The sequence below is a fragment of the Notothenia rossii genome, assembly GCF_949606895.1.
Source record: "Notothenia rossii genome assembly, chromosome: 5".
In the NCBI taxonomy this organism is placed as follows: Eukaryota; Metazoa; Chordata; class Actinopteri; order Perciformes; family Nototheniidae; genus Notothenia; species Notothenia rossii.
The window spans coordinates 17,362,752-17,389,911 of NC_136903.1; the positions used below are offsets into that span (position 1 = coordinate 17,362,752).

The window sequence follows — 27,160 nt, forward strand, 5'->3', positions numbered from 1 at the left end:
TTAATTTCATATCAGGTTAGCTGTTTACTAACGTCACATTTAGCTTGATTTGATTGGCTGCGTACATTGCAATGAGAAAACAAAAACAACGTGTAATAGTTTTGTAAAGACAACTTGCTTTGTTCCGACTAAAACCTTTAAAATGTATTGCAGTTGTTTTGTGCTCATCCAAGAAGAGTTTGGGCGGATTTTAGGCTCAGTAGGCTGCTAATGTAGAGCTAGCTGGGGCTGGAGAGGAAGTGGAGTTTGGCTTACGTTGAGAGCAAAGTGGGCTGAGCCGCTGAAGAATATCAGGCAGAGGCGGAGAGGAGGACACACATCAGAGCAGAGAGGCGGCGAGATCGGACAGGACGATGCGGCCGAAACACCCACCAAAACCGCGAAAATCGCCCCAAAATGTGCCACCGGCCGGGGTAGATGACGACGGCTACACCCGGACTTGGAAATGGGTAAGAACTTACGAGTAATCCGACATTTTATAGCTGTAAAGTACGAATCTGGTGTCAGGCAATATGGTGGACAGAACGACAGTTAGACGCAGTCTTGTAAAAATGGCCATGGTGTGTCAGCTAAGAACACAGAAAACGCTGTAAAGGCTCAAAACTGCATGCAATTTTATTTTAATTGATGGATTTTGCATGTTTGCTAGCTTTGTTTCGAGTAAACTTAGTTCATATTTCGATAAGAACATTTGTCTTCGACTTATTAGCAGTTATTTCAACCTACGCATTTAAAATGGCTTTGTCCTTGAAGGGGCAAATGCCCTTGTCTCAATTTACTCGACAAAAACATGAAATATAAGCAAATGTTTCGTCTTTTGAATGTTGTATTGTGAATGATGGACATCAACACAACAAGCTGAAGATTATTTTTGTTTATTTTCAGTTTACTAGCTTTTTGAAGTTTTTCACTCAATTGTAATGATACAAATGTTAAAAAAATGGATAGTTTTAAACGTTTTCTCATTACAGTGCAAACATGTATTGTCTGAGTAAGTTAAACTTAATCATAGATGCTTGATACTTAATAATTCATAATAGTTCAAATAAATTGTAACAAGTTGTCTAAATACTGTAAATATGACAAATGCTAAGAATTCTTCCATTGTAGACACTATACATCAACGATATTAGATGTGTTTGCCAAATAAAGGTTCTGTATTTGATAAAAGCATAGATGTACTTCGTAATACAAAATAGGGTGTTGGCTATTAACCCTTTCAGACAATGGAAGGAGAAGTCATTTAAATATGTACATTCATTTAGTTTGCCACTCACTTTACACCTGCAAGCCATGTAAATACAGACTATACTTTTAGAAAACCTCTCAACAATAAGTATTTGAATTGGAGGAATATCAAAATACTGCATTAAGATTAAATAAAGAAATACATGAATCTCAATATCACGGTCTCAAGGACAAGGTTGTGGATTTATCCACACATGAAGGCCACATCTACACATAATACAATTATACGTACACTCTTTTATGATAAATATTTGCGTCTGAAACTCTATTGTTAAATCCAAGGGATTAGTACCGCCATGCACATAATAAAATGTATTTTCAAAGATATTCTCAATAGGATGGCACTGTAGAAGACTCATTTACTTCCATTTTGAGCCACCAAGACAAAGAGATTTAAAAAATATTTGGACTAAGTATGCTACTGGTTATTTATGATTTCTTAATATGTTAATGAGCACTGAAACCTGCTCAGAAAATGTACTTAAAAATATTTTAACACCGATAGCCTATTATCTTCCAACGTTCTATGCCAATGTTAGTTGCTATTTTGTTAATTGTGATTACAAAAATGATCATAACTATGTTTTTTTTGTTGTTGCAGGAATTCTCTTGAGGTTTCACAAATTGCGTCAACGAAGAAAATAAATCATCTGACCCAAGCTAAATGGTATGTTTTTTTGAATTGTTTTCAGGCTAGCTACGTTGTTTTTACTGCTACATACATGTAGCCAGTAGGGTGTGCTGTTGTCACATTTCCTCTAAGCATTTATTTTTCTATTTCAAAGGGTTGACATTTAGACACCATGGAGTCGAGAATTGAAGCATTCCGGCGATTTGAACTGCAAGAAGTTTTTGTAAGTATAATTTTTAAGGAAAAATCAATTATGTGCATGTTATCTGTGCATTGAACTAGTGTCAAGTCAAGTAGAAATCTGTTTTACTGATCACTGAAACATAACCAGATAAACATAGGTGTGATCAATGTCTTTGTGTGTGCAAGTCATTATTTGGAAATACAATTTTATGCTCTTTCTTTTATGTTCTGTGCATTATAGCGATTCATTTGACTGAATACAATGCATAGGACAGGTTCTGCCACCTCGTGTATAATGCGGTGAAGACATGCCAACAAAAAAATATGCTTAAGTGATAAAAAGGCCAATTCATACTTTCCGCGTCGGTTATGGTCCCTGCGATGCTAATTACGTAATTCACCATGTCCGCGAGGACTAAAATAATGGAGCCCAAAATGTGCGATCCTCATTTGTAGTTCCAATGAACAGTGTGAAAATCGACACGAGCGCAGTAAACCACGCATACGATAACAACTTGTTCTGGGATACATTTTCAGTTACCTGAAATTAACATTCGGATTCGTTATATATTCACCATGTTCCTTAAACGAGCTAGCATCCGTGAGGCACTTACTATCTTTTTTTTTTCATATGTCCAATATAATAAAAATTGATGATCATCACACATTAATATCACTCATTTAGAAAACACTGCCATTTTATGGCACTAACTGTGGGTCTAGTGCTGTGTACCTGGACTCACATTCAGGTTCAGGTCCGGACTCAAGTCCAGAGGTTCAGGTTCAGGTCCGGACTTATAAGTCCGGACTTGTGTTAAGTTGTGTGAGTAACTAAAGTGAACTTATTGTGAGCTAATTATCAATTGAAAATAAACTCATAATCAACTCAAATTCAAACTCGTCAGGTTTATTGTGCCCCCTTCCAACTTGTGTCTACACCATGTCTTTTCTAGAACTCTACATGTGTTACTAACTACACAACACAACTACATACATAGTGATGTACATACAAGACTCAATATGCAAGAGTACAAGTCTATGTGTTCTTGTTCAAGAACAACAGCATATTGACATTGTCTGGGTGAAGTGTTGCTCTTTCGGCAGACACTATATCACCATACATACAAAGGAGTTAGCTTAGCTACACTACCAAATATGGCAACCAGCATCCCACGCTGTCAGTGTCCACTATGTCTAAGCCAGCTTCCCTTGACGTCACACAGATCTCGCGAGCAGTTGCGATATTTTGCGAGACTTCGTGAGTTCAGTAATGGCCGCCATATCAGAAGCCAAAACAATGTTTTTCGTCTTTTCTCAGCGCAAATTTCTCGATCTATGGAAGGTTTTAGATGGTTTAGAACAAAAAGGAGAATATACGTAAGTACCGGTTCCCGACGTTCCGGTTTTAACCGGACTTGAACCGAAACTTTTTACAAGTCCAGTACCGGTTCGGCGTACCGGTACGCAGCACTATGTGGGTCCCAGACAAGAATGCATTTCATGGGTTTGCCATTCTAAAATACTCTTCCAATCGCGCTTTAATTTCTGTGGTGTGAAAGAGACTGGCCATGCACACTTTTGGTACAGCATCATTCATTGGTGCGTCATGTGCTTCATGTGTTCCACATGTTGTTTGAGTTTGGAAGATGTTCTTCCAACTCTGGTTTGTTTATGCTCTTGATAATGTCGAAACAACATGGATGCTCAAAATCAGATGTGTTCTATTTTATTGCTCAAAGCAACACGTTTTCTGTCTCATGAAATTATGCAATTGAACTGAAAAAAGAAAGAAAAACCAAGGCAAAATCGAACAACATCAGTGGAGCTATCACAATTAATAGCATTGTGTCGGGCGTCCTTACAACAAAAAGTTCAAGGCAGGAAATTCCACTAAAATAATGTTAACACAAAATAAATGTTCCTTCTAGAACATAAGCGCACCGCACAAGAACTGTCAAGCCCCAGAGGGAAGTATGGTTGTTGACGTCTGCATATGCATTAGTTATACATTTCGAGGGCTGTACTGATCTTGTCCTGCAGCAATTACTTTTTCTGTTGTATAAAAATAACCATACAAATCAGTCTGATTTGACCAAAGTCTTTTAAAGACTTAAGGATAAGCTATAATTAGTACTGTAGACACAAAAAAATGTTGTCAATGAAAAATCAATCTTAGCTTAATTTTGTATTATTGGTCGTATTCCACGAATGAACAGTTAGTTACATACTCTTTTTACTAAATCTGTATGAATGTGATTTATGTTGACCTATGTATAATTCATTGTTTTTTACCTTTTCCACAGCGGAAGCATGAGATGGGCGTGAAGATTTTCAAATTATGATGAAAAAGAAGACGGCTCGGTAAGTTTGCTAAGTAGACATGAGTATTTACCCACATGCTGAATGATCCCTTAAATGCAATGATTAGAACATTTTTACTTTTATAGGGATTACTGTATGCTGTATTACCTATATCTTATTTGGATATGTTGAGGATAGCCACTCACATTTCAAGCAGAAGTTACGTATGGCTACTAAAAGACCTAGATGTTGGCAAGTATAGTTATAAAAACTAAGGGTTTTTTCCAAACTTACTTAATGGTAATACAGCTGTAACAAGTGGTCATGGGGCAACTTTTGATGACACAAGCTCTTTTTTTAATGTCGCTTTTATGTGGACATTTGCTCTGTTTACTGTTGTTGGTACCTCAAAGCCAAATTTCGCCTAAGAGTTTCTATATGATCCATCTTTTCTAAAATCTCTGATGGTTATTTGGCCTTAAAAGGTAAAAAAAATATATGATGGCCAATACCATGTGACAACTATGTTTTATTGCCTTTTTTATAAAATTAAATATATATTACTATTGAATGAAGGGTTGCTTTAATAGGTTTTGGATGCTACTATTGTGTCCAACTGTTGCTTGATAATGTGTTTGCTTTGATTAATTAGGTAAACATTCTGTGAATTCAGGAAATGGATCTCACTTTGCATACAGCATTGTTTACTCACACGCCATTGTTTTCTTGTTTTGATCGCAGTCTGTTTGATCATCAGTGTCGCTCGCTTTAACACATTTTGTGAATTTGGCTAGCTCTTGACACATCATTTTTCTTGTGGCCAGTTGATGAATTTATTTGCAAATTGTCGTTGCATTAACTTAACTTGGACTTCATTTAACTTGGAATATACCAAACAATACATCAATTTGCAGCCTTACAACTATTGAAAGATCTTACATTATTGATATAGCAGGCTGCATGTCTCAGCGTATCATTTTGTACTTAGAAACCCTATGTACGAAATAATAATTACATTATTATTATGTATCTATTTTTTAATTAAAAAAACTTGCGTTTTATTGGAATTGAATGCATCAACACTTGATCCAAAATTGAAAAATGATAACCTTGGATTACAAATGCATCCAAATGTTTAGTTAATGTTGCTTTCGATATGACTTTTGATCGCAATTTAGATTACCTTTTTTGATATACTGTGTACACAAAGTAATACTTTGGCATAATACGTTCACTCGTGCAATGCTAGCTAACGCAACTAAAGCTAGCTAATGCAACTAAAGCTAGCCATGTATTTGATTAAACTAGCCTTACTTTAGTGTAGCCTAGCATGAATTCTTTGGACTGCTGGACAGTGAACATAACTCATTTCAGTTGCACTGTGGGCTTACAACTTTTCCTTCTTTTTTTTATCCTATCAAGACGCCATTCAACTGGATAGTGGTGAAGTGGAGACAGCGTTATTTGACGCGAAGATGGCAAACTGATTTGACAGTTAGCCACATTTTGCCAAGATGAAGCCTTTTTGACTGGGATTTTTCGATTGGATATTTTTTTTTTTTTATGACAACATGGACACTGGAAGACTTGCTGGCTGTATAGCGGAATTAAATAATTACATTGTTGTTTTGGGGAAAATAGCCTTTGTACATTTGTTTTTCAAATGTTGTTTTGAAATAAAGTTTATGTCCTCGTAATTTTCCTGGCTTTGTTTCATTAGCTTAGTAACCGGAAAGTTACAAACTAATTTGGCGTTACATTTTTATAACGTTGAATTACATTAGCTCGGCTGTTGGTTCTAATATTTACAAGTAATCTGTACAACAAAAACACTTGGTTAGCACTGACTTTGTGCCACTGCTCAGCACGTTTGCTAACTTTTAAGTTAGCATACACGCTCACGGTTAAACTTCGTACTAGGTTGATGAATCTACTTTATTTTTCAGGTGTTATTCTACAAACAAATCATCACTTGGTTTGTTAGAGTGAAAGTGGTAGAAAATTAAGCCAGCCCCACTGTATAATCTTAACTCAATTAAAACAATCGAAGATTACATACTTTTTGTAAGGTACAATGCAACTAAAAAAGGTTTTGGTCTGAGTAGAAATGGTTTCCAAAGGCATTCTAAAATGGCTTCTGGTTGTTCTTCTTCCTGTCTGTGCAGGAAGTGATGCAATTGGTGCAACAATAATTATTATACTTTTTAAAGCCTCTTAGTATTCTTACTATTTCATGAAGTGAGGAGTAAAGGTCTCAACTTCAAGTCTGGGGCTGAAAGTAAATATAAGTTTATATAAAACAACATTTAAACATAATAAAAGGGGTGGGACTTCACATCACCTGAGTGTGGGGTAAATGGAAATAACGTCAATCAAAGGCATTGCGTTCAGAGCTAGGAAGGAGCTCTAGATGGCGGCTGAGCCTTGGGAAGGGTGCCATGGGCTTTCGTCTGACCGTTTCTCTTACTCGTTTTTCGACCGAAACTGTCTGATTTTGGTTTATATTAAGCGCAATGTTAGTACGATCGGTGTTTTAACGGGAATTAAGACGTTTTGAGTGGTTTTCGGGCTGTTTTTTCGAGTCGTACGATCCGTTTGTGCAGAGGGAGTGCTTGTCGTTGTTTTCCACACTGGGCTCTGGCAGCCATGGCGCTCCTCCATTTTTAGTGAGCTGCTCGCTTCTGTCGCTCTGACTCTGACAGCAGATGCACACTTTAAAGGCCTTAAAGCTTTCCAAAACAATGCTCTTTTTTGCAATTTATTGTTAAGTTATTATTTTTATAGTTTGTATTCGTATTCGAATCGGATAATTGCTTTTGATAGAGCGAACGTCGACCTAATAGTTAATTTATAGGTTACTACCTTTCTTCACATTGAATTGGTCTGTTTACATTGTGAAGTGCATAATTGACTGATTTTCTCATCCTTAAATCTTATTTTTATATCCTTTCATGTGATGACGCAGTTGCAATTAATTGCATGCGGCTTGTTCCGTGGACTTTACTGAACGAAATACGTTGGATATTTATCATATTCTAGAAACACCTGTCAATTTTTCCTTGGATATATTTTAATGAAGCGATGTATATAATGATACTTCCTTTCGATTTAATGCTCTTTTTCTCAACTCGTGTCGCGTCGCCTGGGTTTTAACTGCCACCCGAGCAAAGGCAATCTTGTGGGACTTGCATGATAGCTCATGCTTCCTCTAACTTTTTGACAGTAAATACCAGGACAAAATACCTTTCAAAGACTTTCAGGATACTACTATGATGAAGACTAAAAGTAAAAAACAAGAGGATGAGCGATCGACTCAAAGCAATGCATCAAGGTATGACCTTTTAATTTATTTTTTACCCTTTTCATATATTTTGTGATTGTTTACCTTGTCAAGCATGGTTGATCACCTGTGTATACATTTGTGACATGGTTTTAATGAACTGCACCACTTTCATGAATGACCTTGCTATTGTTTAATAGCCACACCCTGATTTTCCTTGCATTTCTTTCACTCTATACTGAGGTTTCAGGCCTGTGTTTGGACATAACTGCCCACAAGATAATTTTGTGTTAGACCACAGGAAAACTCATTTGTTCTGTATTATGTTGCTAATGATTTGTCACATATGTTTGCCCTGTCGCTTTATTGTAATGACCTTGTCTAACTACTTGGTACTGCATTGCACCATTTAATCAACGTTGTTGCTAGTTTTCTTATTTATTGAAGAAACAATGCATTGCTTTGATGTTACTTTTGTTGGTTTTAGAAGAGTTATTAATAACATACTTTCCCATTTGTCTTATGACTCTTAAATCAGGTCAAGATGGGCTTTAATTTACACTTTTATATGAATCTGTAATCTTTTATCTTGAACTATTTCTACAGTTTTTACCAAATTATTATGCATATTTCTCCTCATTCTAGCCCTTCATCCCAAATATTTTAATGCCTTGTTAATCATTTTATTTTGAGAATAGCAAAACTTTAAAATACTTGTATAATGACAATATGTCGGCCCCAACTTTAAAATAGTTTTCAGGAACTGTTATTTTTACTTTTGTTTTGGGGGCCTAGAGAGTTTCAGTTTCAGGAATCTAGTAACACATAGCCTAATGTTTGTTTTTATTATAATAAACAATTGAATGCTTGCTTTCATTTGTCAAGCAAAACATTTTATTCACAGATGAGCCCCTTTCACATACAATTAAGTATTTTGTATTTATTGGAAATTTGGAACTTGATGGTGTTAGTTAAACATAATTATGTCATGTTTTGATGCTTGTGATGTTAATGAAAAACAATGTTCTTTTCAATTGTGTATAAAGGCCAGGAGTCGTGACACTGAAATATGATATATATATATATATATATATATATATGTGTATATATATATATATATATATATATATATATATACATACATACATACATATACACACAGTATTAATTGCTGTTTTGTTTTTCCTATTTTTTTTGGTATGATGGTCAATATTTTTGCAAGTGTTTTTATATCTTTCTCAGGTATCTGAAACTTCAAATATCAAATCCAGTGGAAGCGACTCTATATCATCAATAAAGATGTTTTTTAAAACTAATATCAGCTGCATTTGCATGGTGTCAAAACAATACAGGGTTGCAGAAACAGCACAAGTGGCTAGCCTATATTTTAATTTTGTAATATTGCATAAATGCTGTTGACCAACAAAATGCCGCCATGTTTACCAACAAAACAATGCAGCCTGTGAACAATATACTGTTGTGTTTTTAGATAAAGACAGACATTTGGATGATTAATGCAAGTAATCACCCTCATAGCATTTTACTGACTTTAAGCTGCTGCAGGTTACATCACACTTGTAGTCTTCTGTGTAATCTTGTGGCAGCCATTTTAGTATTTTCAGCTGGGTGTGAAATATTAGCTCTGTTTCTGATGACAGCATAACTTTTTGTATACTGGTAGATGAGCATTATGGGCTAGTACAGCATCAGAAAGAGCAACAGGAAAAATCTAGGGACTCAATCCACCTTACAGTACCATATAAATTCTCTCCTGAGTAACAAAATGGCCCTTGCTTTGTGTGCCCAGCTTGCTCACTTATCTGTATTAAAACTCAGCTCAGAACTACATGGAGGAGGGACAGGAAGAGTTCTGACATTGTAAAGTCTGCACACTGCGCTGTGATAGGCTAAAAATGTACCTAGCAACGCGACAGCCAATGAGAATTCGAGAATATGTCCAACTCCCGCCCACGTTTGACCTCACTTAAAGCGGTAGGTGCCATGCACTTCCGAGTTTGTTCATGAGGCTGCTCGTGGTACAGGCTTTGACATTCAGTCTTATTATTAACATTTACACAATTTAGATATAAGTAGGTTAGTTCCAACAAATGAATTCATAATGTCCTACAGTTTTAAGCTAGTTCTATAAATGTCAGGATACAGACTATTTTTACACAGTAAGGAAATACAAATGAAAACGTGTTTGGTTCTTGGAGAGAAAACACGCCGAATAGATGAAAGAAGAAATAAGCTCCTATAATATTTGAAAGAAACGAGCAATAATCCTGTATATTATTTGTATTCTTTAGAAGACACACGCATTTCTTTCTTAAGAAATCCATGTAAGGCAGAAATTCACACAGATTTATTTTAATGAGTGCTGTGACCCCTTGTGCCCAGACGAGGTACTTCATGCAGAGAAACCCAGACAGCCAGACAGAAGTCACCATACAGATGATGATGATGATGATGATGATAGGTCACCTTTAAGCTTTAACCCTAACCACCACATTAATGTATTATAGCCCAAAATAGATGTGATTGGTCATAACATTGTGGAGAATTTTTTTTCTTGTTTTAATACACTTTTCTATCACTCAAATTGTATTTTGTATCCATAATATGTATATATATATATATATATATATATATATATATATATATATATATAATATTATTTGTTTATTTTGAAAAACCTTATTTCCCTTAGAATCATTTAAATGAAAAAATATGAGAATAACAAATCACCATAGCTGTAATGAGTTGTAAAATGTTCGGACACTGCTTAATTTTCAGGATCTTTAAGCTAACCTTTTTATGAACCATTTGCAAAAAAGTCTTAATTCCTCCAAAAAGATGTTAAAAGTATTTTGAGGAAATATCCTGGGCCTTGGGCTCTGTTTTTTGGGTGATCTTTTCTTTTAAACTCCACTTGATTATTTTATAAAATTGTATGTTAGCAGAGAAGACATATTTTAATACTACCCATTTAAATAAGTGATGCCTTGTTAATATAAAGTTAAGCTTAGTTTAAGTTTGTTCTTTCAGCGATGATGGCACCTCAAAAGCTTTACAAAATGACTTTAAGAGGATTTGTGTGCTTTAGAGAGAATGAGGTTATTATAAGACTGTTAGCTGACTAAGGAACATGCTGGGTGATGTAATTAGGTTTCTGTTTCCTCCAGGTTCTCCATGTCTTTGGGATGGTGTGTGCACTTTGAATTTTAAAACACATAAGTGTCTGCCACCAATGTACTTGTATATTTCACATGTTGTTGTTGTTGGTTGTACAGAATAAAAAAAAGAAAAGGTCAACAGTGCAAGATGGAAAGAATGAACATGTTCTTGTTCCTGTAGCAATTCAGCCTCCGGAGAATCCAACCGCTCTGCGTCCGAGTCGGGGAGTCGGTCAGAGAGCGAGCATGGAAGTGAGCGGAGGAAATCCCACAACTCCGAGTCAAACAGCTCCTCAGAGTCTGAGAGTCACTCAGAGTCAGGGAGCGAGTCTGCAGGGTCCAAATCACAGCGAACCACAGAAGGAGCAAAAGATAAGCCAGTTAAAAAGAAGGAGCGCCTGGCTGACGTAAAGAAGGTAAAGGTCACTGAACTTTAGAGAGGTACCTAAGTCCTCTTACTGTTTCTAAAGCCGGCCAAGGGGACTGTCAATGTATACTGCAAATTGGGTCACCTTGTGTAATCCTGCCTTCAATCTTAATGTGATTATGTAGGTCTAAAATGCAGAAAGGATGTAGATGTAGCTCGAGATATACGTTATCATTTTTGTATCCATTGTAGAATTCTGCGGTCTCCCAGTTCTAGACTGTTGCATCCTAATCTAAACAGATTAAGTTCACATTGTAAAAACTGACAAAGTATGCTCAAAATAGTAAGTAAGCATACTAGAAAATGTGTGCTGCGTTGATGTGCACACATGTACGATAATGCAGTGCAAAGCCAATTGAGGCACTGCTCAGCTAGTTAAGAGCAGTAGTGGTAAGTGGCAACAAATGTCCAGGAAAACCAAAATAAGCTTAATTGTTAATGAAAACAAATGTGGTCTTTCAATGCTGCAGTATTGATTGATCCTCAGAAGCACAAATATCTGGAACTGTTTGTCCAGAAAGTATAAAGTATGTACATTTGTATTACTAAAAACAATGTTACAATTAGTATACAGTATAATAATCTATAAGGGACACTATCAGAAAAAATGGCCAGCACTTATTTTGACAGTTGATAACTCTTCCATGTTTTTCTTTAATAAATGCCAAGAAGATCCCTATAGGTATAGCTTTTCAATTGTGTATATTTACAGCTGTTCTCTGTTTTTATAAGTTGAAAACTGTATATTTTTGAATGTTCTTAGTTGACTGGGCCACGGTCTTTAACCAATTATAATTTATTGAACCAAATTTAAATTCAGACAATAATCACACAGTGAAAATAATGTAGATTTGCAGCCAGATAGCAGTGCAGAATGGAAGATGGACACCGTATCTTAGCTTAGTGATACTGAAAATCACAATTCTGATAGCAGTCGATCTCTCTACAGATGTGGGAAGAACATCCAGATGTCTACGGGGTCAGGAGGTCAAACCGCAGTAGACAGGAGCCGGCTCGTTTAAACATTGGAGCTGGGGTAAGCAGAAGATGAAAAATGAAACAAAGAAACAGCAATAAAATAATGTGTGGTCCGCACATTATTTTTTTTCTATTGGCATCAACATCAAGCCACTTGTGCCACCTAGTGGACATTTAAAGAAGTGCTGTTACATTTCATTTGGAAACAGCTCTCACTGAAATACACACCTGCCTTGCTGACTGTATTTACAGGGTAGCAGCGGCTCAGAGAGTGAGAGTCCCAAGAGGAAAACACCCCGAAAGAAAAAAGAGTAAGTTAAAAGACTGCAAACATCTTTAGTTTTGTGGTTTATCATTATTATATGTATTTGTTAGTCTAGCACTATATGCTTTCAGTTATTGAAAGTCTTTAAAATATTTTTGTTATTTAACACTTGATCAGCAATTTTTCACAATTCATGCCTGTGTTTGTCATCGTGTTGTCAGTTCTTGCTCACATTGTGCTTCCTGTTATCATCTTATCAAACCTGTCTGTAAATGGGTATCTGCTTGTTCTCCATGCGCTCAGTTAGTTTAAGACAGACGGCAGAGGTTCTACATTTCAATCAAATTTGATTGGTCATATGTTCAGCTTATCCCTGATCAAATTGGGTTTGGGTGAACACCCTGTAGCCAAAATTATGAAATTCAAATTTGGTAATAGAAGTGATGGGCCTTGAGGGTGAACTTGTGGCATTTCTTTGTTGTAAGAAATATCTGGAAAGATGATGACTCTAATGATGAAGACGAGGAGGAGGAAGCTACGGAGAGTTCAGACAGTGAGCAGGAAGAGAAAAAAGTTAGATCCAGACGACTTCCTGCAAGAAGGTAAGAGCTTAGCGAGGCCTGGCCATCAGACAGCTACCCACTGCTCATATCCAATCCATTCCATATTGTGTGAGACATTTTCATTTCCCCCTTTTTACTTTGTGTCAAGTACAAACCTTAAAGCTGTAGCCAGATGTTCTAAACAATGTAAATGTTATAATATCATAAGACATGAAAGAAATATTCTTTTGATTTCAAAGTAATGTGGCCCCCTGCTGTTGGCTGCCAATAGAGACTAAATGATCTGACAAATGGTCCAGGAGTTTGGATCCTTATCTCTAAGGGCTTTGGTGCTTTGTGTTTTTACAGACCTCAGACCAAATCATCAACAGCCAAAAAGCAGCCGTCTCAAAAAGGCAAGAAGTCCAGGAAACAGGAGTCGTCTGCTGAAGATGACGACGACGACGACGATGAAGACGATGACGACGACGATGATGAAGACGATGAGGACGGCACTCCAAAGAGACAAACTCGAGGAAGGACTGCAACCAAAGTGAAGAGGTGAATGTTCTCAGAGATTTAGATATCGGGTCCTCTTGCATTTAATGATTGGCTCATGTGTGCCAGCTACTTTTATTTTGAATCTCATATCATGGAAGTTAAACATTTTTCAGTTTCTAGCTGAAAAAGGAGCTTTTCTATTATACTTAATTATATATAGTCTACATTTATACTATATACTGTATAGTCTTTTGGCACATACTGTCTTTTATCAGTCATTTCAAGTCCCCTTATGCCTAAAGACTAAATATCGTATGATAATAACTCATAGAAACTAAAAGAAGCAGTATAAAGTCCTTCATATTTATATTCATTCATTAAAAGATAAAAATTATAAAATGAACCCACAAACAATCTGACTTTGACCTAATTTACATTGGTGCCCATTTCAAGACTATTTATAGAAAACGTAGTGTTTGGGCACGAATGTGTTCAACAGGGACATCAAGTTTAACCTTCTGGACTCCAGCATAACATTTTCCACTTGTCCTTTCCCCCTGTTCTGTTTTATTACAGTTATAAAGAGGACCAACATGACTTTGAAACAGACTCTGATGACCTGATCGAGATGACAGGGGACGCTTGTGAGGAGCAGCTGGATGATGACAGTGAGACCATTGAGAAAGTGATGGACACCAGGACAGGCAAAAAAGCAGGTGATGCATTTTCAATCTTCTTTAACTATTATTTAAACCATGTTGTGTTTGTGATTGAATTACACTTCGCCCAATGCACACTATAGTAAAGTTGTTGTTCTTGTTTCTAGCCACTGGTGCCCCCACTACAATGTATTCTGTGGAGGAGAACGGGGACCCAAATGGAGACTTTGACCCCGAGAAGGATGAGGGGGAGACTCACTATCTGATCAAGTGGAAGGGCTGGTCCTACATCCACAACACATGGGAGAGCATGGACACTATGACACAGCAAAAGGTCAAGGGACTTAAGAAACTGGACAACTTCAAGAGGAAACATGACGAGCTCTCTTCATGGTTAGGATCTTTCTCTTTTATGTTACACTTGTTTGTTTTTGTTTGCAGAACCATCTTTTGAGAAGTTGAACTTTGAACTCTTTTCTTGTTTGCAGGATGAGGAGGGCGTCCCCTGAGGATATAGAGTTTCATAACTGCCAACAGGAGCTCATATCCGACCTGAACAAGCAGTTTCAGTTTGTGGAGCGTATTATTGGTAAGAACTCAGTATCAAATGTAACTGCCTTTGTCCGGTAGTGCTCCAGATAATCTATTTGTTGCACTTACTAAAATACATTTTGTTCAATTAACAGCAACAAAAACAGCAAAGACACCAGGATCTGTTGACTTCCCCTGTAAGTCCCCTTTTTTAATTCTTCACTTTTCTTCACCGTTACATTAAGTTGGCTACGTTTTGAAATGTTCCCCTCTGGTATACAATTATATCTTTTTCTAAACATTTGTCTGCTTTGTTCAACAGCTCATAGTCACAAGAATCCGTCCTCCGATGAGCCAGAGTACCTCTGTAAGTGGATGGGTTTGCCCTATTCAGAGTGCAGCTGGGAAGATGGGGCTTTGGTTGGTAAGAAGTTCCAGCACTGCATCGACAGCTTCCTGAGCCGAAACTCCAGTAAAACCGTCCCATCGAAAGACTGCAAGGTAAGAGACAAATCCCCCAAAATGGTCTTATTTTTATTCGTCTCGAACACTTCCCGTTTCCTGATATTATTCAATTCTCTCCTCCTAATCAAAGAACTGTGTTTGTTATTCTCACTTCAGGTGTTAAAGCAAAGACCGAGGTTTTCTGCTCTGAAGAAACAACCATCGTACATTGGAGATGAAAACCTTCAGCTGAGAGACTATCAGCTGGATGGGTTGAACTGGTTAGCTCATTCCTGGTGCAGGTACTGTGTACATGAGAATCATAACTTGTGTAACAATGGCAGGTAGTTAAATGTTATTTGAAAAATTGGCTTCTTCTTAAAAACCATGCCTATTTTCTTATTCTGCGTCCTCAGGTGCAACAGCGTTATCCTGGCAGATGAGATGGGTCTCGGAAAGACCATCCAGACCATCTCCTTCCTGTCGTACCTGTTCCATCAGCACCAGCTGTACGGACCCTTCATCGTGGTGGTGCCTCTGTCCACGCTCTCCTCCTGGCAGAGAGAGTTTGAAACCTGGGCCCCGGACATGAACGTGGTGGTCTACCTCGGGGACGTCATGAGCAGGAAATCGGTGTGTTGAATTCGGATTCTCTCCCAATCTGCTGGAATCTTAAAAGTTGGTTACATGATCTTACGTTGTCTCTGCTCCTTTTTAATGTAGATTCGTGACTACGAGTGGGTGAACCACCAAACGAAGAGAATCCGCTTCAATGCACTATTAACCACTTATGAGATTGTACTTAAAGACAAGGTGGGTGCAGGGATCAGCATTTGCATTTTCTGTTGATATATTTCTCGTGCAGTATGTTTGTGAAGGACAAGTAGTCATCACTTTGGTGACTTTCCCCTCTAGGGGGTCCTGGGGAACATCAACTGGGCGTTCATGGGTGTGGATGAAGCACACAGGCTGAAGAATGACGACTCCCTGCTGTACAAAACATTAATGGAGTTCAGGTCCAACCACAGGCTCCTCATCACCGGCACTCCGCTGCAGAACTCCCTCAAAGAGCTCTGGTCCCTGTTGCACTTTCTCATGCCTGACAAGTACGTCCTGGCTTAGACCTTTTAACATGATACTGGAGAAATGCAGGGGAACGGCATCGGGTTTGAGTTCCAGCCGGGGATGAGTGACGTTTGTTATCTATGTCGTGCACAACAGGTTTGCTTCCTGGGAGGATTTTGACGACGCGCACGGGAAAGGAACTGATAACGGTTATCAGAGTCTTCACAAAGTCCTCGAGCCCTTCCTTCTGCGACGTGTTAAGAAAGACGTGGAAAAATCTCTCCCCGCCAAGGTGGAACAGATCCTCCGTGTGGACATGACTGCACAGCAGAAACAATACTACAAGTATGAATTCATTTCTGTCTTTTGTAACTTTTACAACATCCATCTTCGCAAACATCTTGTACAAGAAGCTGCGTGTCTCTCCCCATTAACTTCACTTTGTCCTCAATATTTCCAGGTGGATTTTAACGAGGAATTACAGAGCCCTTTACAAAGGCCCCCGAGGCAGCTCCTCCGGCTTCCTGAACATAGTTATGGAGCTTAAAAAGTGCTGCAACCATAGTTTTCTCATAAAACAGCCGGAGGAAGTAGAAAATGAAACCCAAAAGGAACACATGCTGGTAAGTCTCCTTATGAACCCTCTTTAGCTCCCAGCAACACCTCAGGACATCTCTGCTCCACTAAAGAAACGAGTAGTGACGTAACCAAGATGAAAACGACATAGTCCCAAAAGAATGCTCAATGCTGCCTAATTATTAATGACTGCCTCACTTTGTATCTCTACAGAGTGTAGTGAGGGGCAGCGGGAAGCTGGTGCTGCTGGACAAGCTGCTGACCCGACTCAGAGAAAGAGGAAACAGAGTCCTGATCTTCTCTCAGATGGTCAGGATGTTGGACATTCTGGCTGAATACCTCGCCAAGAATCGCTACCCCTTCCAGGTAACGTTAATCAGGGAGTTCGTATACAGAGCGAGACGCTGTCAGGGAATACTCCATGTCAATTGTATGGTACTGTAGTCGTTCTGAGTGATGCTATCAACATAGGAAGACTAATTCCACTTACCGTAATTTTCGGACTATAAGGTGCACCTGAATATAAGCCGCAGCAGCTAAATTGAATGATGTGTACATATATAAGCCGCACTGGACTATAAGCCGCAGGTGTTTTAATGTTTAATTACCATATGTAAGGGTTCGTGCACAGAGGGGATTGTCGGGAAAGAGATGGCTGTTTGAGGAAGCTCCCATTTATTAACATTTCAACAAACAAGTTGCATATTTGCATAACGTATTCAAGTGTTAGCATTTAGTGCAATAGTAGCTACAGAACATGTACTGTGCTGTGTAAACTGTACTGTATCACATAGCGTTTCAGACACACAAACTTTTCAACTTTCAAACTTAAACGGTGCGCTCCCAGCGCACGTACCGGCAGTGATCTACAGCAGTGGTTTTCAACCAGTGGTACGGGGACAAACTGTCTCGCTCTCGTAATGTCTGTCTGTCTTGCTCTCGTTCTGTCTCTCGTACCACTCTCGGTTCCACTTTTACTTTTGCGCGATACCTGTCTCACTCTTTTCCGCGAAAAATGGGAAAAAAGGCGCGGCTTATAGTCCGAAAATTACGGTAATATGAGTTTGTTCTTACTCCATCTGAGGAAGGGCTACTGTATCACGAGCCCAACTCTCTGCTTGTCAGGTGTTCACTGATTCAAATCCCAGCTGTTTTTTCTGGTAAAATGAAGTGCATGTTGGAACATTGATTACCCCTTTCATTATAATTAGCAGAATTTATACTATTACATTTAGTGCGTTAAGTTTATATTTCCATCAGGTTCCATTAAGGTTTTCGACAAGAACGTTGAAACACCTGCAGCACCAGTTTCTCCAGAAGCTGTGTCTAGACTGAAAGATCATTTTTTGATTGTTGTGTTTATCAGTGTTTACAGTGCAGGGGGCTTTTTCAGTGTTTGTGTTGTAGGGTTGGACTTGAATAGGGATCAGATGTCAGTGTTGATGCACACATGCTGTGCCAAGCTGAGAGATCATGTGGTTATTTATATCAACAAGTTATTTTCTGCTGAAGATCAGTCTGACTCCTGCAAGTCACTCCGCTCGGGTTGTTTTTGCTGACTTGGTCTTCAGCGTTAACTGTTCTGTGATCAGTCTGAGCCGATAGACCGGGTCATGACATGTTACCTGTTAAGCTTACTGATGCCAAGGTAACGGCAGATAGCTGTGCGGGAAATCTCAAATGTTTATTTTCTTTCCTCTTCAGCGGCTGGATGGTTCTATAAAGGGGGAAATCCGAAAGCAAGCACTTGATCACTTTAATGCAGAAGGCTCAGAGGTATGTGTAATAATAATAATAATGTGTTGATACAGAATGTTATTATTAAAGTTATATTTGTATATATCTCAACAACAGGCTTATCTCATTGTGATTATGCTTTAAACAAACACACAGTACTTTGTTTTGCTTGTGTTTTTAATTTATAAATGGTGTATTAAAAAAAAAAAGGTTTATAAATGAGTACTGGGAAAAAAAGTTTGAGGTTGAAGTCGATTGGATTAGTCTTCTTCCCATTTGACTCTTATTATTCAACATACATTGATGTGTGTTGAGCATTATTGCTCTAGGAGATGTGTATTAATAGTTATATTGGTTTTCCAGGACTTCTGCTTCCTGCTGTCAACCAGAGCTGGAGGTTTGGGGATAAACTTGGCCTCGGCAGACACCGTAGTGATCTTTGACTCTGACTGGAACCCTCAGAACGACCTGCAGGCTCAAGCTAGGGCTCACAGGATCGGACAAAAGAAACAGGTAATGCATGACTCAAAGTGTCCGCTTTCGCTGTAGATACAGAATTGAAATGTGTAGTAAGTAATAAAACAAAAATCCTTGCTTTTCATAGGTCAATATTTATCGACTGGTCACCAAAGGCACAGTGGAGGAGGACATCATCGAGAGGGCAAAGAAAAAGATGGTTTTGGACCATCTCGTCATTCAGAGGATGGACACTACTGGTCGAACGGTTCTGGACAGCAACTCTGGGTCCACAAAGTAAGATGTCAGAAATCACCTTGTTAAATATTTAGATTCTACAGCTCTTTGTGTGTTAACGTTGCTGCCTTTTGTTTTTAACAGTTCAAATCCATTCAACAAAGAAGAACTGACTGCCATCCTCAAGTTTGGTGCAGGGGAGCTTTTCAAAGAGGCCGAAGGAGAGGAGTCTGAACCACAGGTATTCAATTTACCAAATGAATTAATGCTTTCAAAGGACTTTTTACATATTGATCAAGTTAAGCAAGAATGTCTTTCTTTCTGTAGGAAATGGATATTGATGAGATCCTGAGATTGGCAGAAACGAGAGAAAGTGACCAAGGCTCCAGTGCTACGGACGAACTTCTCTCTCAGTTTAAGGTAACCGTTAGTCATTTAAAGAAATCCTAATCTGAAATCATTTCAATGTCAGGTCTGTCCCAATGTTCCTCTCTTTCAACTTCTAATGTGTTCCTTTGCCGCGTCTCTTCTAGGTTGCCAATTTCTCCAGCATGGAAGAGGCCGCTCCAGAGCCGCTGGAGAAGCCGGGGCGGGAATGGGACGATATCATCCCAGAAGAGCAGCGACGCAAAATTGAGGAAGAGGAGAAGCAGCGAGAGATGGATGACATCTTCATGCTGCCCAGGAGCAGGAGCTCTAACAAGAGGGTAAGAAGAAGGAATCAAACACTGTTCCTCTTTAAATGATTTGATTCTATCTTTCATTTCATTTCATTTTCATTTCCATCTTTATTTCGAACAGATTTAAAAAAACAAATAAAAAGTAATACATGTGAAAAACAGAATACCGTATTGTTAGAATACAGTATTTATCAATATTCATAATAATATTTATATATTCAACAAAAATATTCATAATAATATTTATATATTCAACAAAAATATTTATAATAATATTTATATATTCAACAAAAATATTCATAATAATAATAATAATAATAAATCATATGTGTCCGAAAGGTAGCAGGAGGAAGCAAATGCTTATTAATTCCCGCCCCTTCCTTACTGCTAATCAAAGATTATCCTTTAAATCATTTCTGTAAGTTATTCCTCCTCACATCTTTACATCTTTACATATATACATTTACAATCACTTCTCATCTTCAATCACTTCTCTTCATTCTCATAGTTTTTCAAAAAAGTATTTCTGTTTCTTCCAGCAGCTTAGTTGAATCGGGTCATAATGTGTTTCTCTCTCTCCACATTCAGGCTCAGGCCAATGACAGTGACAGTGACGTCGGCTCCAAGCTGAAGAACCGCTCCTCAGGCTCCGAGAGCGAGACTGACGATAGCGATGACGACAAGAAGCCGAAGAGGAGAGGCCGACCCAGAGCCCGCAAAAACAACGTGGAGGGTTTCACTGATGCAGAGATCCGCAGGTAAAGAGTTTAGGAAGCATTTATTATTCCTTTGTATCAGTGGAGTTACATGCACGGAATTCAAATATACTTTTATTGACAGGTTCATTAAGGCTTACAAGAAATTTGGATCACCGCTTGAAAGGTAAGCATTGTTCAATGATTTTGATCAATGCAAGGCTCCATCGTTTGATTGCTTGGTTTGAGAAACAGCCTGATTGCTCAAACAATGAAGTGCCTCTTTCTGAATCCAGATTGGAAGCCATCGCAAGGGACTCTGAGCTGGTCGACAAATCCATAGCAGACCTGAAGAGGCTCGGTGAACTCATCCATACTAGTTGTGTGACTGCAGTGCAGGAGCACGAGGAACACCTTAAAGAAAACCCGGTGGAAGGTATGTCGGTTCTCGAGTGATTTGAGGTCACAGCTCTGCTCCAGGCTCAAAAATAAAACATGTTGTTCCTCTTTCCAGCCAAAGGTCCTGGGAAACGGCGAGGAATCAACATCAAGATCTCGGGAGTGCAGGTCAACGCCAAGACCATCATCCAGCACGAGGAAGAGTTTGAGCCCCTGCACAAAGTGGTGCCCTCAAACCCTGCCGAGAGAAACCAGTAAGAGACCACTGAAGACACGAGGAGGAGCTCAGGGGTCGCATTGGATAACATTTAGAGAAATACATTTGTGTTGCAGATTACATTTGACATGTCTCTTCTTCCCACAGGTTCAATCTGACATGCAGGGTCAAGGTGGCCCACTTTGATGTAGACTGGGATCTGCCAGACGACGTGCAGCTCCTGCTCGGCATCTATGAGCACGGCTTTGGAAACTGGGATCTGATCAAGACGGACCCTGACCTCAAACTCGCTGATAAGGCAAATGTTTAATTTCTAACCCCTTAAAAAAGGAAAAACATCTAAATGTAAAAACATAAGAACACATTTAGGCCCAAAAGAACACATTTCTCTTTTGAATTTGAACCAAATCTGGCATGCATAAAAGTTGTTGAATCAGTATCTGGTTTAAAAGCCTAAGGATTTGTCTATACTTCTCTGTTCACGTTCATGTGCACTTAATCTGCACCTCCTTTCTTCAGTCTAACATTTCACTTCCCTCGGCACAGATCCTCCCAGTCGACCCAGGCAAGAAGCCTCAGGCCAAGCAGCTGCAGGCGAGAGCCGAGCATCTTCTGAAGCTGCTGAAAAAAGAACAAGACAATTCCGAGTCAAAAACAGGGGAGGAGGTACGCTGCCATTAATCACAGTGACTCATACATACCCTCTGAAGTTTGCCTTTGAACCACCTCCCACACAGCTCTAACCGCCTCTTCCTCCAAAGGTCAAAGTGAAGAAGAGGAAGCCTCGGGTGAAAAAGGAGAACAAGACTCTGAAGGACGAGCAGGGCAACGACATCTCCTCCCCCCGCCTGTCCGACATCCCGTCAGAGGAGGGCGAGGTCAAGGTCAGTGTCACCTTCACGTCTGTAGAGTCCAGGCTGAGAAATGCTTTTCTACTCCCTGCCGTTCATGTGTTTGTAGCTCTGCTCCTCCTTAAACGATGTTACTTGAATACGTGGCTATGCTTTGTATTTCTACCTTTTTTAAGTGCTGGTACTTTTTGTTGCGAACGAGGAAAACCATTTTTTGCTTTTACTAAGGATAAACGCATTTAATGTAGTGACCCAGCAAAGCCATTACAACTGCAAACCTTCTGATAATAAAGCTAAATACAGCTTTTTGTAGGAAAGGTTGCTAAACACTTTATAATATTCACATATATATACATATTGTAATGCATACATCAGTGGGCCATAGGCTCAATCACTATTGTTACAACTGTCGGAGATAGTTACCGACTTGCTACTTCGGCAAAGTGGTGTTTTTCAGCTTTAATTTGTGATAAACAATGCAATGGAACATTTGATCCACCTAAATCCTTGTCCTCTGTCGTTGTATGAATTCTGTTGTTATATTATCTAAAGGCCCAGATACACCGGCCCGAAAGTAAATGGGCGTCGGGCCGAACATGAGCGTGGGCACGCCCTATTCGGAGTGGTGTGCGCCGCACCGTCGGGTCTTTTCTGCCGACCTGACGCCTTTTCTTGCCGATTCAATCGGCGTCGGGAACACCACCGGAAGTCAGACAAAGGGATAACACTGATTGGCTGTTCAGCTAGCGAATCAGTGCATGAGAAGCGTTAACGGAAGTGAGGGAAGTAAACAAATGATTTAAAATGGAAGATGGAACACACACGGACGGCTATTTCACCTCATCGGTTTATAGAGCTCCTGTTCGTTCATGTTTTCAATGGACGAGAGTGAAAATGGAAAGAAAAACGCTCTTTGTTGTTTGTTTATATCACGGAGTCTGTTCTTCTTCTCTGTTTTCCGGTTGTTCCGGTTGTTGCCTCTTTTAAATGATGAATACACACTACCGCCGCCTGCTGGTAAGGAGAGTTATTGCCACTCACGCATACGCAGTTCATACGTGTTCGGCTCGTATTTACGGTGTGTTCCAGTGCGCGAAGTCGGCAAATACGCAGGAGAGTCCGGCGACGCAACAGTCGGTGTCGGCGTCGGCGACTTCTCAGGTGACTGGCCTTTGTATCTGGGCCTTAACATGCTTTGTCTTTCCTCGTGTTTGCGCAGGATGATGGAACAGAGAAGTCCCCCGCCAAGAAAAGACAAAAGAAAAAGGACAACAAAGAGAACAAAGAAAAACAGGGAACACCTAAAAAGGAGAAGGACGGGGACAAAGAGAAAAAGGGTGCCAAGCCCAAAAAAGAAAAGGTATTTCAGCAAAGTATTCATGACCTTATCATGTGTGCTTTCCTCTGTTTCTTATCAACATGGACAGAAGGGTCATGGAAAACAGAATCTCATTGTAGCATTAAGGAGCTTAAAGGCCATAGCTAATCATAGGGATACGCACTTTAGCTCATGCTGTAAGTAATCGATTCAAAGTTTGACGTGGATGTGGGTTAGTCGTCTTCATGTCTGGTGTTTGTTGTAACTCAGGCTAAAGCAGCCAAAGGGAAGAAGATTCAAGGTCCGGTTCACATTACAGCTGGGTCTGACCCCGTTCCCATCGAAGGAAAGGACGATGATGAACTGGACCAGGACACTTTCAGTGTTGTGAGTTTCTTCTTTAATTCCTGTGTCAATATTAAACCCGTAGACTTTGATAAGTAACTTGGGAACATTACATTACACTAATTCCTGCCATTTGTGCACACGTACAGTGCAAGGAGCGCATGAGGCCGGTGAAAAAGTTCCTGAAGCAGCTGGATAAACCAGATGAGGGTCTGTCTGACCAGGACCAGCTCCAGCACACTCGCACATGCCTGATGAAGATTGGAGACCGAATCACAGAGTGCCTTAAAGCCTACAGTGACCCCGAACATGTCAAGATATGGCGGAGGTAAGAAGGTTACATATTACCCTTTTGGAATTGAATGACATGCTTTCTTGTTAAACATTGAGGATTATTTGTTCCTTTTTGCAGAAACCTGTGGATTTTTGTGTCCAAGTTTACGGAGTTTGGTGCTCGGAAGCTTCACAAGCTCTACAAAATGGCACTGAAGAAGCGTTCACACGTGGAAGAGGCAAGTGCTTCCTATTTCTAGATCTTACACTCCTGGTTATTCAAGTGTTACGAAGTAGGCATGATGTTTTGGACAGCACTGAAAATATCCTGTGACGTTTCCAGAAGGAGCAGAAGAAAAAGGAGGATTCTGGAGGCAGGGGGAAAAACTTCCGACCTGAGCCCTCTGGTTCCAGTCGAGACTCCACAGGAAATCAGTCGTCCTCCAAACCGGGGTCTCACTCCACTCAGCCGGGAGCCCACGGGCACCACAGAGAGCCGTACAACTCTGCTAATAAACGGCACTTTGGCAACGATGGTACGTGCAGATTGAAATATTTTAGGCCCAGAAAACCCTGAGCAAGTGAGCATTCATGAGCTTTAGCGCGGCTGGCAGGGAGATTTTATTTACATTGGAAAGAGGCAGGCTAGCTGTTTCAAGTCTTTGTGCTAAGCTAAGCTAACCGTGTCCAGGCTCTTGCTCATTTAACTCTCAGCAAAAATAAAAAAAATTCTCAAATTGTTAGGACTATTCCTTTAATAGAAGTTACTTAATACATAACAGAATTTTCTTTGTTGAATATCACTTTGATTACAGATCGAGGGGACTGGCAGAGGGACCGTAAATACAATTACCCGAGTAACAGCAACCAGTCGTGGCAGGGAGATCGACATCATCAGTATGACCGCTACAAGGATCACTATGGAGACCGACGTCCTCATGGAGACTCGTACCGCAGCAGCTCAGGGGGTTACCGCAACAGCAGCTCCCCTCGCAAACGGCCTTATGAGCAGTACAGCAACGACCGGGACCACCGGGGTCAGAGACCCTACTATGACAGGTGAGAGTTACTCATTCATTTGAATGTTTTATGTTTTTTTTATGTTTTGTTACATTTCCTTGTGACACCAAATGAAGCATATGAGATAAGTCCAGAAATGTTCAACTCGCTGTTCCCAAAAAATATTATCCTTAGCAGACTATTTTTTTACTCACTTTAAAATGTGTACTGAGGGACTTTTAATGTCAGGGTATTTTTATGTCATACAACTGGTTTTTTAAAATTATATCATTTATGTTTCAGGCATTCAGATCCCAAAAGAAGACGTCCTGATGAATTCCGTCCTAACCACCACCAGGGCAGGGAGGGTCCTCTCCAGGACTTCAGGAGGCCTGCAGGTCCCCCCGGCTCCGAGCACTACAGCAGACACTCTGACAAACCCTCACTGGACCCTCGCTCCCCACAGGCGCAGAAGTCTCCGCAGGACCCGCGCTCTTCCCCGGAGCGGCCTGCAGAGCCCAATGAAGCGGCAGACCCTACCTGGAACAACAGGAAAACATAAAAAGTGCACCAGTGCAGACCGAGGACAGATCTGGGTGTTTTGTCCAGGGTCACAAACATGCTGCTGATGGACAAGTCTGGACCCGCCAATCATAAGCTCACAGTTGGAAAGGGAATCAACATGTTCCCTTTTTACCAGCAAAACTCTGTTGCTCTTTTCCCCCAAATGACTGTGGCTGGGAATGATGCCCTGAAGGAAGTATGCTTTCCTTCTGTCATCTCCAAGATGAAGAAAAACTTTCTCAAGCATCTTTATTTAAATGAAGTGACTCAAGCCAGTGCTTTTGGATGCTTAGTCCCATGGACTTTTTTCTAAGAAGAATTTAGGATACATGAACTGCTGACTGATCTCAATCCTAAAAGTGCCTGAAGGCTTCAGCCTTTCTGAATGGTGTATGGGATTATTCCCAGATGAGGCATGACATGGACATATATTTTTGTGTTAAGCTTTAAAACTTGCAAATTATGTCGTTGGGATATTTCAATACAAACGAAAGTGTTTTCATCTGCACCTTCATTATGTTTATCTTGAACATGTAGCTGAACTGAATCCCCACTTTAAACAGGTGGTGCAATGGCACGGCCCTGTTATGTTATTTGTATGAATAATGAAGTATGTTTACTATACAAAACACTCTACAAAATCATTTTAGAAAATTCACATTGCTCATGTGTACAAATAATCATTATTTCTGTAACCGTGTAGTTATATAAATCAAGGCAATCCTCTTGCTTGGTTCACTTTAACCACTTTCCCTCTTAGTAGGCCCAGTGAAATAGAAGCAGTATTTATTGCCACAACTTGTGCAAAGGCTCATAACACTATTACTTAGAACTATCCTTTATTTGTTGCCTTTCAGTATTCTGATAGTTCAGAATGGTACTTCAGTGTAGTTGCATTAATTCATCTCTCAGTATCTACGTATTCAGAAAATAATATTCTGATAAAACCTCTTCTCTCTTTATCTATGGTTTGGCAATGGTGTTGCTGTTCGATTGTTCAAGGGTTACCAGGAAGTTGCTGATGACATTTGATTATGTGTATTACCTCTGGTCAATCTTTATCCGTGCCAAACCTGCTTTGGCCCCCAATGTTTTTTTTTTTACGCTTCTCCATTTGTGCCTTATTTATGTGTGTATTATCATACTGTATGTTGTTCATCAACAGTCCTGGGGCCCGACAGGCGGGGTGTAGTATTACAGTCACATTTTAAGGACATTGCTCTGAATGAACTGGTTAAGGGACCATGTATTCTGGTAAGCATCCTGGGGTTTCCAAAAGAGCTGATCATTTGAGGGAAAAAACATAGATATCAAGGTATGATGTGTGTGTGTGTGTCTGTGCAGGGCTCTTAGCCGACCTGTTACAGTGAACAGCCAGCACATCCTCTCCACGTTAAGCAACTCACAGTTTCTGTATCATATGTTCTTTAGGAAAGTCTAAATAATTTATATTTGTGACAAAACCACTCTTCTTGAGAAATGATCTGTACATATGTTAGGACATATGTAATGAACTTTGTTACACAATGAAAATGTGCCTGTGTGATTTTTTGATGGCAGACTCGATAAGACAATATACCTG

The 27,160-nt window shown here is 39.6% G+C and overlaps 1 protein-coding gene across 2 annotated transcripts; it reads left to right on the top strand.

Moving 5' to 3' along the window:
- chd2 (chromodomain helicase DNA binding protein 2) lies at positions 1–27,111 on the top strand. 2 transcript variants are annotated; one of them, XM_079682343.1, is made up of 42 exons: positions 1–449; positions 1,850–1,915; positions 2,034–2,102; positions 4,366–4,423; positions 5,786–7,694; positions 11,001–11,235; positions 12,196–12,282; positions 12,477–12,535; positions 12,975–13,091; positions 13,401–13,592; positions 14,109–14,248; positions 14,359–14,584; positions 14,680–14,780; positions 14,878–14,919; positions 15,045–15,223; positions 15,344–15,468; positions 15,583–15,799; positions 15,890–15,979; positions 16,082–16,272; positions 16,388–16,576; positions 16,692–16,854; positions 17,021–17,173; positions 18,512–18,583; positions 18,908–19,057; positions 19,149–19,297; positions 19,382–19,478; positions 19,565–19,657; positions 19,771–19,944; positions 20,506–20,675; positions 20,758–20,799; positions 20,909–21,048; positions 21,127–21,265; positions 21,376–21,526; positions 21,775–21,894; positions 21,990–22,112; positions 23,299–23,439; positions 23,668–23,784; positions 23,892–24,070; positions 24,155–24,254; positions 24,359–24,551; positions 24,831–25,074; positions 25,318–27,111. In XM_079682343.1, the coding sequence occupies exons 5-42, from the start codon at positions 7,633–7,635 to the stop codon at positions 25,574–25,576; spliced, it is 5,421 nt and encodes a 1,806-aa protein (XP_079538469.1). In that variant the 5' UTR covers positions 1–449; positions 1,850–1,915; positions 2,034–2,102; positions 4,366–4,423; positions 5,786–7,632; the 3' UTR covers positions 25,577–27,111. The 2 variants fall into 2 exon arrangements, with proteins under 2 accessions (XP_079538469.1, XP_079538470.1); XM_079682344.1 differs by lacking the exon at positions 12,975–13,091 and having other exon boundaries at positions 2–449.
- The last annotated feature ends 49 nt before the right edge of the window (positions 27,112–27,160 follow it).

What these genes read in the sequence shown, in the direction of transcription:
- chd2 (XM_079682343.1), top strand. Translation starts at nt 7,633, where the DNA reads ATGATGAAGACTAAAAGTAAAAAACAAGAGGATGAGCGATCGACTCAA. An exon ending in AGTCAAAAACAGGGGAGGAG is followed by an intron (nt 21,895 to 21,989) that starts GTACGCTGCCAT and finishes CTTCCTCCAAAG; the next exon opens with GTCAAAGTGAAGAAGAGGAA. An exon ending in AGCGTTCACACGTGGAAGAG is followed by an intron (nt 24,255 to 24,358) that starts GCAAGTGCTTCC and finishes TGACGTTTCCAG; the next exon opens with AAGGAGCAGAAGAAAAAGGA.